Source organism: Carassius auratus, linkage group LG30F (assembly GCF_003368295.1).
Source record: "Carassius auratus strain Wakin linkage group LG30F, ASM336829v1, whole genome shotgun sequence".
In the NCBI taxonomy this organism is placed as follows: Eukaryota; Metazoa; Chordata; class Actinopteri; order Cypriniformes; family Cyprinidae; genus Carassius; species Carassius auratus.
The window spans coordinates 4,248,070-4,264,846 of NC_039294.1; the positions used below are offsets into that span (position 1 = coordinate 4,248,070).

The 16,777-nt window shown below is 38.7% G+C and overlaps 2 protein-coding genes and 1 long non-coding RNA gene across 3 annotated transcripts in view; 1 reads left to right on the forward strand and 2 right to left on the reverse strand.

Moving 5' to 3' along the window:
• Positions 1-2,601: 2,601 nt before the first annotated feature.
• LOC113068072 (protein FAM78A-like) lies at positions 2,602-10,152 on the reverse strand. Its single transcript, XM_026240651.1, has 2 exons — positions 9,051-10,152; positions 2,602-3,904 (listed from the first exon to the last, which is right to left on the reverse strand). The coding sequence occupies exons 1-2, from the start codon at positions 9,341-9,343 to the stop codon at positions 3,379-3,381; spliced, it is 819 nt and encodes a 272-aa protein (XP_026096436.1). The 5' UTR covers positions 9,344-10,152; the 3' UTR covers positions 2,602-3,378.
• A 583-nt stretch (positions 10,153-10,735) lies between these two features.
• The window catches only part of LOC113068071 (inactive phospholipid phosphatase 7), a 6,179-nt gene continuing 137 nt past the window's right edge, over positions 10,736-16,777 (forward strand). The window contains exons 1-3 of the mRNA XM_026240650.1: positions 10,736-11,247; positions 12,321-12,861; positions 15,260-16,777. The exon at positions 15,260-16,777 is cut by the window's right edge and continues 137 nt beyond it. Coding sequence (XP_026096435.1) covers positions 12,387-12,861; positions 15,260-15,648 — 864 coding nt within the window. The 5' untranslated portion in view covers positions 10,736-11,247; positions 12,321-12,386 and the 3' untranslated portion in view covers positions 15,649-16,777. The remainder of the gene's footprint in view (positions 11,248-12,320; positions 12,862-15,259) is intronic.
• LOC113068073 (uncharacterized) overlaps positions 15,528-16,777 on the reverse strand; it is a 2,890-nt gene continuing 1,640 nt past the window's right edge. The window contains exon 3 of the long non-coding RNA XR_003279480.1: positions 15,528-15,649. This is a non-coding gene — a long non-coding RNA (uncharacterized LOC113068073). The remainder of the gene's footprint in view (positions 15,650-16,777) is intronic.

Here is a 16,777-nt window from a genome sequence, read left to right on the forward strand (position 1 = left end):
TCATGAAAGCAGGATCAGCCGTGGTTTTTTTATTGATGTCAGGCTGTTCTGATAGGAGTTTATTATAGTCCAACTTTATGGTTTCCTCAAAGAGAATATCAGTCACGAAACCGAAGAACAATTTCAGTGGAATCACTCAAAGTGGGTTCGAAACTGAGTAGCTGCTACATGTAAATTTGAATTTATTTCGTAACTAAAAAAAAGTATGTTCGATATAGTATGAATAAATTTGGTCGTACTATATTCGGCATGATGTCATTGTCACGTGACCTGCCAGCGTTGGTTGCGTTGATTCACTTCTATTCGTAAATGCTTCCCCGTTGCCTCAAGGGACAGTAGGTCATCCGGGGACTTTTTGTCCACTTAATTTTTTTTTTTTTTTTTTTTGAGCGGTAGACATCAGCGTCTGGCGTCTGTATGTATTATTATCTTATAGATTATACGTGTTTATAGAATGGGACAGGTGCAGGAGGGAGGCGTGTAAATATAGCAGTGAATGCAGACTCGTGCATGCGGCTCTGTGAGCGTCTGCTCTTTAGTCACTGTCTAGTTTGTATTTTCATCTTGTTTGCAGATGATCAGATAGAGATCAATCCCATCATGCCGCTGCATTGTCTGCGTCTGGGATTGAGTCTGTTAATCTCTGTCTCTCTCTGGTTTAAGCCCCGTCTTCATCCACGGATAACAGTATAATATGCTCCATTATCAAGCGTGCTGAAATCCGCTGGAGACTGTGATGAAGCCGTCTGCAGATCATCTGCTTACAGTGAGGATACAGGAAGATCTTACGCCAGTGTGACTAATAAATCGCAAACAGTAGCTATAAAATTAATTTATACTATAAAAGTTTGGAATAAATAAATTGTTTTAATGCTTCTGGAATAATTATCTTCTGCTCACCAAGGTTTGTAGCTACAACAACATGGGGTTTTCAATAAAAATATCATCTGATAACAGGGTTGTACTTTTGAGCTTGATGGGACTAATAATAAAATATTGTTATAAATCTGTAATAATACAGTCTCTCGTGCTTCAATTGTGCTCTTGTGTTCATGAGTTTGGTTTTCGATGTCTTTATTAATCCTGCAGCTCTTGTATCTCTCACTAGTTTCATCCAAGTATTAATATTTGATCTTTAAGCCCCTAAATGATGCAAAACAAACAAGATGAAGCGATGCCACATTCATACTGAATCAAAGACAAGAAACTGTGCTGAATCTCACAGTTTTATTATATTCTTCATGAAAAATTCAGCTGTCTTTGAACGTTTGTTTTCACAATGTGCATCTTCACAGTTTGAAATGTTTCCCACTTCTGTTTTTCAAGTATTATTATCAAGCTATAAAACGGCCAAAAATCCCATTGTGCCTTCTGAAAAGAGAGCAAAATCAAGTCACACACACACATTCACACTTGCATTGTCAATATGTGCTGCTAATGGAGCTGAGGGATTCAGTTTTACTATTTCACATCCAAAACTAAATGATTGAAGGATTTATTGTCTGTCAGATGTCATATTGTGTTCCAAGCCAAACAGCAGGAATTGTGTGAGAATGAGGAGTCTTAACACAAACACAAACATTTAATAGTGAATGTATTTGATCTGATGATGAATAAAACTCTGCTGGAAGTACACATATCAGAAATCTGAACTAAAATTCTTTAGTCATGTTGTGTATAAGCATCCAAACACACACCTGCAGACTCACGTCATGTGAATGGATCAAACACACGAGGACTGATGAAATGAAACACACTTGACAGTCTGTGGTCTGATTGTATTGTATGGACTGAGCTGTCCGGCACGGATGAAGATGGACTTAAAGCTCAATGTCTGTTATAGCGCTGGATCCACGTGTGCATATAAATGCTGGTCAGCTATGACTGCAGTGGGACTGAATCACATCATCAACGCTTATCTGTCCATCAACACAATCACATCTCAGTGCAATAAGGCCTTCAATGGGTCAATAACACATGGCATTAGGAAGCGCTGAAGTGCATTTTGTCTTAAAGTTGCAGAATTGATCAAAATTGTGCTTAATTGTCATTTTCATGAACATCAAGCAAATTCTCCCTCAAATTTCCAACACTGCAATGCAAAAAAAATATATATTATAAAAATGCTCAAATATTTACACACTACTGGTCAAAAGTTTGGAATATATTGAGATTTTTCTCAAAAGAGCTGTCTTCTGCTCACCAAGGCTGCATTTATTTGAAAAATACAGTAAAAAGAGTGAAATATTCTTGCAATTTAGAATAGCTGTTTCGTATTTGAATATGTGTTCAAATGTAATTTATTGCTATGAAAATTTTCAGCATCATTACTCCAGTCTTCAGTGTCTCATGATCCTTCAGAAATCATGCTAATTTGCTGCTCAAGAAACACTTCTGATTATTATCAATGTTGAAAAGTTGCGCTGTCAAATATTTTTGTGGAAACTGTTATCTTATTTTTTCAGGTTTCACAGATGAATAGGAAGTGCAAAAGAACAGCATTTATTTGATATAGAAATCTTTTTTTAATGAATTAAAGTATTTATTACTTTATTTTTGATGGTAGTGTATCTCAGTTTACATAAAAACCAAACTTTTTTACAACTTTTTGTCATTCTAAATTTTAATAATACTTCACTGTTTTACTGCATCAAATAAATGCAGCTTTCTTACACAGAAGAGACTTCTTTTAAAAATATGAAATATTTCCAACTTTTGAGGTACATTATTGTAATATCTGTAGTACTGCCTTGAAAATAATGTCTAGTTCTTGTGCAGAATTGTGGCCTGGACACGAGTTTCTCAGCACATTCATTCGGCAAAGACACGTTTCTCCCTGCAGCTTCTGCTGATGGAGTTTGATTTGAGGAGCAGATCGATGAGGAGAGCAGAGGCAGCCTTTCACACGCATCTCATTCAAACACCAGGAGAACGGATTGTTTGCGTATTTGCTCTATGGATTGGCCACGACGTCTTGACACTGACTGACACAGCAAACTCGCATGTAGTAGAAAAGATATATTTTTGGACTCTGCTTTTGTAAAACATACTGAAAGTGGCTGGTTGACAAAACTAAAACACTGAAGCTCCAGCTGAAAACACTGAATGCATAATGACTGTCCTCGTTTGGTTGGGCGCGCGGCGGTCATCGCAGTCCCGTTAGACCACGACTAACTGGGTCACATCCAGTGCAAATCTATGGACAGGTAGGACATGCGAGGTTTACTGCATTGCACTCGGTTTAAGGCGAAACATTTGCAGTGAAAGCAATGTAAACTTAAGGCAGCGTGAATCGACACTCTTTCCGTCTGTTTGAGACGTAATATTCCGACTTTTTGCAATGGCGTTTAGCACAGTGATTCCTGACCCACTTTGGTCTCAGTGTTTGGGAGGTATAACCACCACCGGCTCACCCGTCCGCGGCCGCCACATCAGCACCTGAGCGTCGTTGGCGTTGGGTTTGACCATGGCGTTAGGCGGGATGGCTTCGTTCTTCCCCTGCACCTGTGGCTGCTCCTGCGCGATGGGTTCGCACAGCCTGGCTCTCTGTCCCAGCGGCTTGTCGGGATCCACCTCGATGTGTAGACGCATGCGCCAGCGCACCGTCTGCAAAACCAGGATCTCACCCGACACTTGGTTGATGGCCACCAGCCACGTGGTGAAGCTCTGGTCCCTCCAGATGCTGCTGAGCATGGGTACATTACTGTCGCTCACCGGGACGCCCCAGGTCACGCTGGGGTAGAAGTTGTCGTTCATGCTGACGGTGAACTTGGTGTCCTTCTTGGTGGGACCCACAATGGTGCAGGTCTCGGTGGTGTTGCCGTACCAGGGGTAGTTGACGCCGTCTGAGTCGCTGATGGCTTGGATTTTTCCGTCTCGGAGATCTGGCAGCTCCCAGCTGGACCTGCAGGAGACACCGGAGGATGAGAGCGTGTAAACGCGAGGGATTCGGGTCAAATGAAGCGTGTCGACTCTAGAGAAACCAGAACACTGGTTGCTAAAGGCGAGGGATGCTTTTTATTTCAGCACTTAGAGGAAGTTAAACATAGAACGGGGATGTGCGTCTGAGTGTCCATCAAAAGAGACCTTTGATAAAGAACAAACACACATCTCTTTCAGCTCCAGCGACCACCAGCATCATCATCTGACTCACACGGCACATCTCTGCCCTCGTGAAGATGAAGTGCACTTCACTGTATTGAGTGTGCACTTGTAGTGTACTTCACATTTGAAAGCTATATTTATACAAATCTGTATTCGCATTTAGTATAGTAATAATGAAATAAAAGACCACTTAAAGAAAGGCACCTTTCTTTACACACTTTTAAAAAGTATACATTATAATACTGTAAATGTATAAGTTTTTAATTATATTTTTATATAATTTTAACAGCATTGTTTTAGTGTTGGGATCGAATTAGATTAAATTTTTTGGTTCCATGTTCATTTCTGTTAGTTTTGGTAATTTTGTTGTTTTTGTAATATTTATTATTTTTTGTTGTGTTTAAATGTCTATATACAGTAGTAGTTTTTTATTTTTTTTAATTTCAGTTTTAGTTATTTTAGCACATCAATTTAAACTAAACTAAACATTTTTTTATCATTTATTTTATTTCAGTTAACAAATTGTTTGATGGTTTTAGTTGTTATATAACTGTTATACAGATCATTTAATATAATTTAAACATAATTTAAACATGTAACACTTTACGTTAGTGTCCTTGTTATACACCTTACATGTGCTTACTATAGTAATAACATTAAACCTTAACCCTAATCTTAAGTATATGTTGTTAATATTAATCATTATTATTACTCGATACATGAAGGTGCAGTAGGAGAGCTTGAAAAATGCTAACTTTAGCTTGCTAGCACTGAAAGTGAGCATCCCACACTTCCTGAAAATCATCATGCACACAGCCTAGAGACAACATTACTACAATACGTCACATGTCATTCACACATGGTGAGAAAACTATAGTACAGTTAGTAAAGTACTACAATAGCAGGAATGAAGGTCAGGTTCTCGCTCTGTCTGAATAGCGTACATGAACGCGCTGATGACATTTCCTGTCTGAGCGAACAGGGTACACAGAGGTATTCAAATACACATGTTGGCAGGCAGCTAGGAAAGCCTCTCATAATGTTCAGACCAAACATTTTGATTGGAGGAACATTTCTTGGTGCTATGCTTTCCACAGAATACATAATTACAGATAAATACATTTAGACCACTTAACTTAATGATTCCCTTTGGGGATGTGAAGAGACTTTCAACCATGTTTGTTACTTATTTGTTCTACAAAAAGTAAATCCACTTCATAAAAAAAGAAAATTTCTCCAACAGCAATGCTACTGAGTTGTCAAAAAAAAAAAAAAAAAAACGGAAGTTCAAAGACAGTACTACAGATGACTGTGTGCTTGTTGCGTTGATGTTGACTCTACAGAATTATGAAATTACACATGAAGATGTACTTAAGTCCTACTTAAGTGGGTCAAAAAGCACTTTAAACAAGTTAATTTGATTTTATATACATTTAAACTATAATACATTTTCATTTAATTGCAGTTAATATGCAGATAAGTGTCTAAATACATTACATTGAGTTAAGTGTATTATTTTGGAAGTACTCTTTTTAAAAGTGTGCTGCAATGTACTTCTTTTTCCACAAGGGTATAGTTAGTATATAATTAGTTCACCTAAAAAAGAAAGCTCTGTCATCATTTACTCCATCATTTGTTCTTAGGCTGTAATATGGCTGTTTGGATGAGATTTGACTTCAGTAATAATAATGACATAATGCGCATGTGTTCCACACACAAAGCATGATATGACGTATCATGTGAACTACATTTATGACCTTCAGTGTTTATTCAGCAGTTTTTGAACTCAGCACAATCCATGCTTTGTGAAACAGAGCAGCCTGACCATTCTGCTAAACATCTTCTTGCATATTTTTTACAAACGAGTGACAATCACACGTATCTAAAGTGTCATGGCGGTGGGCTGATGATCACAGATGTCTGATTGGTGGGATCTGTGCCTTTAAGCAGTGAAGGCAGCGATGCTGAGAGCACAGCCGCTCTCAATGACCTTCACCGTACAGCAGAATCAGCACAGACGCGGGTGACGGCGGGACAAACCGCAGAGCTGCCGGCCTATCGATTCCCTGATGCAGGAAAACCGTGACCTTTCTCCCAGAACTCAAGCCTCAGCAGCAGAGCATCATGGGAAAGAGCCACATGACATGAACACACGAGGATCTTTGATTATCATCAGGGGAATAAGAATAGAAACCCTTTCGAGTGTGTGTGAGTGTGTGTGTTTATGCTGTGTGCACCCAGACGCCGTCATGAAAAACAGCTCAATATTCATATTAAAGAATGTCTAATGTGATTTATGATTGGGGTTTTTGGGAAGGTTTGCGTTTACATGTCCTCAACAACTTTAATATATTGAATATAATAACCCGTATACTCACATTACATTGAATGATATATTTGTTTGGTGTGTAAAGCTTTATTTTTTCATTGGAATATCACTCAATTTGTATGTTTTCATGCATCAGCTTTTCTCTAAATGGCTTGTATAGATCAAAACATAAATATTTACTCCATTATCTAGTTGAAATACATGTATATGAAACTCAAACTTACTATGATGGGTTACAATGATGTAGTTAATAATCATACATAACTGCTGGTATTTTACACAGCCGTATATGTATGTTAGATGTAGGCAAATTTATGTTAACAGCACGGCTTTCTGAAAACATCAGACTGATCTCTGACACATCAACTGATGTTCTCTGGAACGAAACGACGCACTTCAATGGCGACGGAAAGAACCACCGTTGAGTAACACGCGGTTTCCATCTCAAACCACCATCAGCTAAATGCATGACAGGAAACATTTCAAACAACACAAACCTGCATCTTTCAGTTCACCTCTGAAAAACAACCATTTAAGGCAAGATACGGGCAAAAACACTATTTTTCATGCCCTGGTCGATTTTAAGGCTATTTTCTGTCCAAATCATGTCTTCTTTCAATCTAGCCGAAAGAGAACATCCAAAATACACAAGTCTTTATTTTATTGCACTTTATCTCTTTGCATAATTCAGTTTCAGTCCATATCTTTAAGGAGTTTTTTTCTTCTCTAACATAAACCAAACTTTATTGTGAAGGGTTTTATTGAGGGATTTATTGTTCATGTTATATCATTCACGCTGATTTATACAAGATTTTACTCCTAAACACATGGTGAAATGTATTTGTTTTCTGTCTCTTGACAGTATTTTCAGATTTATAGAGTGATAAAAAAAAGAGATCAATTATGAAGATTTATGTTTTGGAAATTATGCACATTTGTGCACATTTCATTAGACAATGCCTCATTTACATATGTAAGCATGCCATTTCAGAAGTCCTATAATACAAAACAATCGTCTTAATGTACTGTGATTAATCAACTGGGGAAAATATAGTGAGATCTATTCATTAATATTTTACACTATTTACCTGGTCTGTCTTGCCTTAAATGTACACTTAGGTTTTGATGTAAAATAATAATCTGGAATGAAACCTTCTGAAGAAAGCTTAACGTTGCTGAAATTCATGTAATCATGCGATATGAGCAGAACAGACGCACTTCAGATGGTGAAGAGAGAATGTGACAGATATGAAAGTGTTTTCTTATTTCCTGAGTATGTAAATGTTGGACAGGACCGGAGTTATCAGGCCAGAACAGCAGCTGAAATATCAGTCGAGAGCATTACCACGCAATTCTGTGAGCGTGCTTGAAAGATCCTTTAGATGGACTCGGGTTTGCTGAAATGTCCAAGTGTAGAAACAATTTTTGCTCAGAAATTGCTAGTAAATTTCACAAACAATTACCAAAATTTTGAAGGATAAAATGTGTCTACTACTTTCAAATACATTCTTGCATTTGTAAGTAAAATGCAAATTATATGATCTATATGATATGTTATAAAGGATATGATGTCATCCACTTCATAAAAAAGGAAGTAGAATTAGTGAAAAAAAAATTAAGTATTAATATTGAACGGCTTCATTCGCAAGTGTAACGTCAGTCATTCTGTCATTAATCTTAATAATTTCTCTGCTCGTTTCCAGGAATATGCAGAGGCTGAGCATGTGCAGTCTTCAGATATTATAAGACAACGAAGGGTTTATTTTTTGTTTCATACAGGAAATAGGGCAAAGTGTAGTCTCTTCAACAGGAAGTAGGGCAAGTGAAACCTCAAACGGTATGCAGGCTCTGTAATGTCACCTCAAGCACATACATGATCAAATTATCAAGCTTTACACTGCACACGGTTAAAACGACGAGTTTAAGATGATCCTACATGCACATGTGCCTGATTGTCACATTGGTTTAGCTCTAACATTTAGACACTATATATATGCCCTATATAATTGTGTATGTGACGAATAAAAATCTTGAATCTTGAAAATCTTGATCTTGAGACTTTAGTTTGTATTCTACATATCTGAGCTTCTCAAATGATGTTCATCTAAACAGGTGCAATTCGCACAAGAGCATGTGCAATGCACAAATGCTGAACATCTGAAGACAGGACGCTTTCTGACTGTGTAATTACTGATAATAAACTGTGTTATGGTTATTATCGTTTCTGGTTACATTGTCCTTGTTACGGTGAAATTATATAACTAAGTACTGAAGTACAATTAATGTATTATACACTTAGGGTTTGGTTTAGGGTCATTATTTACTGTTGTTAGAAAAGCAAGTGCATGTAAGGTCTAACATGAACAATAAAACATGTATTTTCTGTCCTTTCTCTTAACTAATACATTTACCATAGTAAACAAAGCTTCAGCTTAAAGTTGCTACAGCTGTTGTTTCTGCAGCACACGTGTAGTAAATAGTCATTATCCCTATTTCTGTCATTATAAACACAAATGTACAAATACATGCAGTGCAGTACAACAGCTACATGCATAAATTCTTTAAAAGGCAGAGGGTGTGATGTGAAGCCTTTGTGTTGAGTGTCAGAGATACTTACATCCCTTTGGATCCGTATTTGTTGTAAAACTCCATGTGGTTGCACGCCTGGATCCAGCCGACCGTCCAGCTCTCTTTACCGGCCACCGGTGGCACCAGGACCCTGGCGGAAGCGCGGAAATGCGGCGTGCGGTAGCGCAGCACCACGCTAGAGGACTCGTCGATGCTGGTGGGGTTCGAGTCGATGGAGGAGTTCACCTCCAGAACCACGATGCTGTCCCGGAAACTCTTGGGTTTGCATCTGATGCTCTGAATACAGCCCATCACAAGCAGCACAAGCGGCCAGCAGAACATCAACCCTCAGAAGAACGCACACTATACCCACTGACCCTCAAAATTACGCACACTACACGCTGAACCTCAGAGGAACGCGCACCAGACGCTGTCCCTCAGAAAACACTAAACGAGGCGTCGCGGTGTCACGTAAGGACTAGAAAAATCGTTTCTTATAAATAAAAGCATCACGTTATTTTGTTGAATAATGAAAGAAAACAGAAATAAATAAAAACAATGTTCGTCAACTTTCCGTCATTGGCGGACCGTTACAACGCTCCGCTCACACATCGTTCATCGCTCTCTCCAAGTCGTCGTCAAACGGGCATTTCCGCGTCACAACTCTCACAACATTGCTTTTAGAATAAAATAAATAGGTTAAATCCATCCGCTTAGAATACTGCTGGCATTCTGTACGCAGAAAAATAAAAAGAATATATATATAGGCTATATATATCTTCAACTACAAGCGCGCAAAATTGCTATAGACGGTATTAAACGTAACGCTGGAAAAGTGATTATTATTATTATTTTTTTTTGCAATTAATATTTACATTCCGTGAGTTTGTCCTTGAGGTTCAGTTGGAGGAAGCTCACTTTCTTGTACACTTATGAGTGAACGATCCGTCTCAGCATCAGGTGAACTTCACCAGCCCACATGAATAAACATGAGAGATATAAAAAACAGTCCTGCTGTCACGAACACACATATTGTGATGAACAGCCCATCATTGCGCCTCTCTCTTCATCGGTTATAATCCATCCTCATCCCCGCGCCGCTGCTGCGCTCAGCCTCCGTCCTGCAGCGCTGTGCGCGTCACCGTATCAGCTGCAGCTGCTCTACCGCGAGCGCCCGTGGCGTCACTTCCGCTCCCAAGTGCACGCATTATGGGACGTGTAGTTCTGCGTACAGTTTGTTGGGCGTAATATATCCAGTTTTGGAAAGGTTACTTTGGAAATGTAATAGGTTGAATAAAGATTATAATAATTTCATTTAAATCACAGTTTTAGCACCTCTTTTTTATTTATTTTTTAAATCATAACAAGATACAATTTAATAGCTAGGTTACGGTCTTTGAAATCAAATCTGTGCCTAGCTTTGAAACACTGGCATGATCTAATAAAGCCTTGGAAAATACAGTTCATCTTAAAAAAATAAAAGATATACAGAAACCCAAACAGGAAATAAAAGTTACTGAATACACGTACGTGTCCTATTCTGTGTCCTAAACTCCACAAAAATTGTTGTCTCGTAATTTAGAGCAGCAAAGTGCAATTTATGAAAAAAAAATCGATTACATCTGTATGTTACAATTACATTTATTTTGTAATTTAATTCCGTTACATGTAAGGTTAGTCCCCAACACTGGATATATCCATATATTCTGAAGGGGTTTCCGGCAGCAACAAAACTCTAAAATGTTTCAGATGGAAATTGCCAGCTGACATGGAAAACGCAGATTTTAAACATTCGCGTCAGAAAGATGATAAAAGTGCGCGTCCGTTTAAGCACCTTGGAGAACGGCACAGCTGCGATTAAGACAGAGCTTATTAATATTTAGATCCATGTGAGGTTACGCTCGTCTTATTGAAGCGTCCAGTCGCACGTGATTAAATTAATATTCATGAGTCAAACCTTCATTCATCTGCTCTGTGCCTTGCAGCCAATCAGTAGGGCGTTCGTTCTTGTACTTCATTAATATTAAAAAAGCACACCTTTACCATAGTAGTATTTCGTAATTTTGTTATGGACCGGACCGTGGTGGATGCTATAGCCGTGTTTACTAATAACGTGAACATGTTTTTAAAAACCAATGTCTTACAGCATATCTGTGCTTGTGAATTGATCTGAACTCCATCTGTAGAGCTGGATCATAACAGACTCAGAGCTGATCTTCTCCAGTGATTCTGAGAGCTGATCTGAGGTAACGTTAGGCCAGACGAGGCTTCTTATGAGCTTCAGGATTAAAGATAAATCTGTCAAAACCTCCTTTCTGGGATGTTTTCGTCTGTAAAAACTATTTAAAAATTGGGTAAATAAAGTATTTTTAGAATTGTAATTTATGGCTAAGGTGTGTGTTAGCTTGTTGTAGTAACAGCTAAGTTAGCTGTATATGAAACGATAGAAGTCTGTGGAATGATAGCTAAGATAGCGAAATAAACGTATTTCTGTGTGTAATCTTTCAGTAAAATGTGAAATGAATGATTTTATCTTTCGGTAAAATGTAAAAACTGACATGAATTTAAGCAAACAAATTTATACCTTTGTATTCTCCAGTTATTGCATTCTGGGGTGACTCACAATATTTCTAATTTTGCTCATCAATATCCGGACAGACATAATTATAGCTGCTGGAAAGGGTGAATCAAAATACCTTGAGATGTGACATTTTCTTATTGTGAGTGATTTTTTTCACAGGTTAAACCAGTAGGTAGAAAAAGCTGATTGTCTTTATGAATTGTTGAAATATTCATTTAGCCATTTCGTTCAAAAACACCGATTTATTCAGGAACAAAACAAGTGAATGGATCCCTCCAAAAGTTGACTCAGCTGCTTTGTTGCCTCGCTTGCCTAAAAGGCAATGACTTTACAGGCAACGTTTGCATTAGATGCCTGATTTCAGACATGTGTCTGAGGCAGTGCAAGCAGTTTTTATGAGGTCATATTAATTGAGAGACTACATCAGATTTTTTTTTTTTTTGGTGGTGGTGGGGGGTGGGGGGGGGGTCACATTGCAAGTCCAGTTAACTGAATCATGGGGGGGGGGGGGGGGGGTTCTAAATTGAAAACTGATGTAAAAAAACAATGTCTTCTGTTAGTGGTCATCAGAATAAACTGTCACCTAAAATCATTGTTGCAAACAAAAAAAAAAAAAATCAAGCCTTGTGACAACTATCCATTTTTAAACCTAAATGAGAAAGCAATATGCAGTTAGATATCCACACACACACACATACACTTGTGCAAGTCTAAATATATCTGACACTGTTTTCACAGCCTACTTTGAACCTACATCTGAAGCTCACATTAGTTTCTCATCCTGCTGTACGATTAAACCACACAATGCCTTTGAACCCGAGTCGCTACAGAGCGAAGGATCGCAGTGGCAGCAGCAGCAGCAGTGTTATGGGCTGGCCTGAGTTTCTGTCCGTGAACGTCCCACCACGAAACAACAGAGCATGGAGAAGATCCGGCCAGTCCCGGTCCCAGCAGAACCAGCAGAGCGAGAACCTGCCAGAGCCGGGTGAGAGCATGAAGGAGCGCAGAGAGGCAACCAGGCTGCCGGATGAAGACTGCATGCTGCTCAATCCATCCTTCAGAGGCATCGCCATCAACTCACTGTTGGCCATCGACATCTGTCTGTCCAAGCGTCTGGGCGTGTGCGTCCACACCACATCCTCATGGGGCAGCATGCGCTCTGCGGTCACTCTACTGGCCTTGACGGGTCACGGCATCACCTGGATCTGTGGGACTCTGGTGTGTCTCACTCAGAGTAACACGCTGGCTGGACAAGAGGTCCTGATCAACCTGCTGATAGGTGAGATGTTCTGCCAGACTTATTTTAGGACTTTAATACTATTACACAGCATTGCATTTTGAAAAAAAAAAAAAAAAAAAAAAAAAAATATATATATATATATATATTTATATATTTGCCGCAAGTCTATGGCAGCCCATAGAACCGATTGCGGGAAAGTTGTATAATTTGGCACACAGAAGACAGTCCCAACATTAACTATAGCAAATTTTAAGTCTCTAACCCCAGCTCTCTAGCGCCACCACTTAATTTTCAATTTTTCGAAAAACCTACTTTTTCGAACTCGTCCTAGACGGTTAGTCCGATTGCCACGAAAATTGGCTCAGATCATCTTCAGACCATGCTGGCAAAAGTTATGGAATTCAAGTTGATTCGTCCAACCGTTCTCGAATGCCACGTGAACAAATTTGACGAAAAGCACGCAAAAATTCACTTGAGGCTATATCTCGGCAACGGTTTGGCATATCGAGACCAAACTTGGTGTGTGTTATAACAGGCATGACCTGAGACTACTTGCAGTTTTGACGCTGTGCCACCTAGTGGTCAGGAGATATGAAAAATGCATATTTTGGCTTATAACTTCTGAATGGTTTGGGCAAAAATCAGAAAACTGGTCTCTTTAGATTCAGTGAGTCATGTCAAGTCGAATAATATAAAATGTTCCCGTGTCGGCCATTTTAGGCGTCGGCCATTTTGAATTATGTTTTAAAATGCTGTATTTTTTGAATTCAGCATCGTATCGTTACGAAAATAATTACAAAAATATTCGGCTCAATGCCCTGAAGGTACTCAAAAAGTTTGGTGGCAGGGCCACCTTGTGGCCAATAGTTATAATGAAATATCACATAAATGCTAATAACTTTTGAATAAATTAGACTATTAAAATGAAAATGGTCTCCCTACATTCTGTGGGTCATGCCGAGAGCATTGATACCAATTATGCAAAAATTGGCAATACTTCCTGTCCGCCATTTTGATTAATATTGAAAACCTACTTTTTCGAACTCCTCCTAGACCGTTAGTCCGATTTTCACCAAATTTGACGTGGATCATCTTCAGACCATGCTGAAAAAAAGTTATGGATTTCGTATCGATATACGAAACGGTTCTCATTTAGATACCAAATATGCCAGAGTAAGCTGAACTTCCTTTCCGCCATTTTGATTTATGTTGAAAACCTACTTTTTCGAACTCCTCATCAACCAAATTCGAATCAGATGATCTTCAGACTATGTTAACACAAAGTTATGGATTTTGTGTCAATAGACAAAACCGTTTTCACATACCAAAGCAACAAATTTGAGACACAATGACAAAATGACACTTGAGGCTGCATCTCTGCAATGCTTAGGCATATTGACACCAAACTTTTTGTGTGTTATTGTCATCTCACACAGAACACACCAAAATGATTTGATTACAGCGCCACCTGTTGGTTAAAAGTGATAGGCCTTTTAATCTTATTACTAGTGGTTGTCTTTATAATTTTTCCGCCATTTCAATTACAATCATCCTAAAATTGCTGTTATTGCTCATTAATGCATTTGGTCTGATGCTCCATGCCATGCTTAGCTGCTACATTTGCCGCTGGAATGCTTGGCCCCGTAATTGCTGCTTGCAGCTATATTTATTATTATTATTATTATTATATATAGGTATATATAATATCAGGACTAAGCATTAAGTAATGTCATACTTGTCAAAATGGGCTGAGAATTGATCAAATGGTTGTGATCTGGCTCCGAGGAAAACGGGAATCATTTGTTTGTGATGTTTTAATGCTGATTAATGGAGAATACAAGGCTTCTTCACCTTGATGGATATCACATGCAAAAATGATACAAAATGCAAAACATTTAGTGAGAAAGTGTGACATTATTGAACAAAACAGACACTTCTTTTTTTTCTTTTTTTTAACCAGCAGCTAAAATTAGTTGGAAGCGATTATTGGATTTCAGCAAATATGACGCAGGGCAGTGTTATAGTTTTTATGAATATTTTGATTATTATTATAATCAATTTAATTTAATGTTATTAAATTCAAATTCAGTTCATACCTAAGTACCGGTATATTCTTTTAATATGTACTCTTTTTCACAAAGGTCTACAGACTTATGCAACATAAAATTGAAATGTCCCGTCCTGGAAATGGATTTTAAATAGAAATTTTCTATTAAATGGAATGGTCAAGAAATTGCTGTTTTTGTGCATGGTGTACATGTGACGATGAAAGTCTCAGATGATTCTGTGTTGTTATTCATGAAGAACATCACATAATGTGCTGCCGTGTGTATTTCATTGTCCATATGCTTCATGCTTTTTATAGATGTTCTGTAGGTCTAAATGTCCTGATGGAGACGCACTCAACTCCTCTCTCATTTCTTTACCTTTCTTTCAGCGCTGATTCTTGATGTTCTGACTGTGGCCGGGGTTCAGAAACTGGTCAGGCGCAAAGGACCATGGGACATAAGTCCCGGCTTTCTGGACTGTGTGGCTCTGGACACGTACTCGTTCCCGGCTGCACACGCCAGCAGAGCCGTCATGGTGTCCAAGTTCCTCTTGTCCCATCTGGTGCTGGCCGTCCCGCTGCGGGTCCTGCTGGTGCTGTGGGCCGTCCTGGTGGGCCTGTCCCGCGTTCTGCTGGGACAACACCACCTGACGGACATGGCGTGCGGCTTCGCCCTGGGCTTTCTTCACTTCAGTCTGATGGAGACGGTGTGGCTGTCGTCTGGAGCCTGTCAGACCCTCATCTCCATCGGGACCTTCAGCTGGGGCTCCGTCCGTTAGGCTGCAAACACAGAAGACGTTTGTTTACATGAGTCCGAATGCATAATCCAGTATTTGTAGGATTAAACACATACTGTGCCTCAGTCTTTCAGATCAGATGCACAGTGTAAAGGACAAATTGCAGTCCTGATTTTACATGCTGGAAGAAACAAGCTCCAGTCGCGATATAAGTTCTGTTAGTTATGATTTCAGTCACTGAAAAGATGTATTCGTGCTTGGGTATTTTTTTTATTGCATGCAGAAGCACTGAATTTGACTGTACAGTTGAGTTTGGACTCTTTCTCAGTCTCATTTTCACTTCTTAATTCTGCAGAACTGAGGTCTTATAGGGGAAGTTGCATGGACAGGAAGTAAGTGCTAAAAGTGTTTTTGTCCTGATAAACAACTGACATTTTTAGAATGTCTTCAACATTTGAAGATTAGTTCATTGCAGCACCAGTGTAATTTTGAAAGAAAAAACATTTTGGGATTATTATAAGAGCATCCGAAGCGAAAATACCAATTTTTTTGCTTCGTGATTTAATAGCTCTTGCATTTAATGGTAAATGTGTGTGTAAAGCACAGTTGTGTGATACCATCTCATATTTGATCAGGACTTACTAACATTTCAGTTGTCCATCAAGATGTATTTTTTTCATGATATTGTCTGGTTTTCTTTGTGTGCATGAATTAAATTTGACATGTTTTGAATCAGTATTTTTTGTGATATCAAAGTACTGTAATGACTCCTGCAATATTCAATTGATCTCTTGCTTTTGTATTTGACACAAAAAGGAACTAGTGACATGATTCTGTACTGCACATATTTGTACTAATAAATGACTGTTACATGAGACCTGTGACATTCTTAGCTGACAAATCAAGTGTGTGTTTAATAATCCATAATAACGCTTCCTCCGGTGAAAAAGTGTTCTGAATCAGGGGAGAAATCTGCACAGATCAGGCAATGTTTACAAGCCATTTCCAAACAAACATGTGGGTGGATATTGATGTGAGAAACAACAGATGTTAATTGATGGACTGAAGTGTTGTGGATAACATTGTGATGTTTTTATCAATTGTTTGGACTCTCATTCTAACGGCACCCATTCACTGCTGAGAATCTATTGGTCAGCAATGGAATGCAATA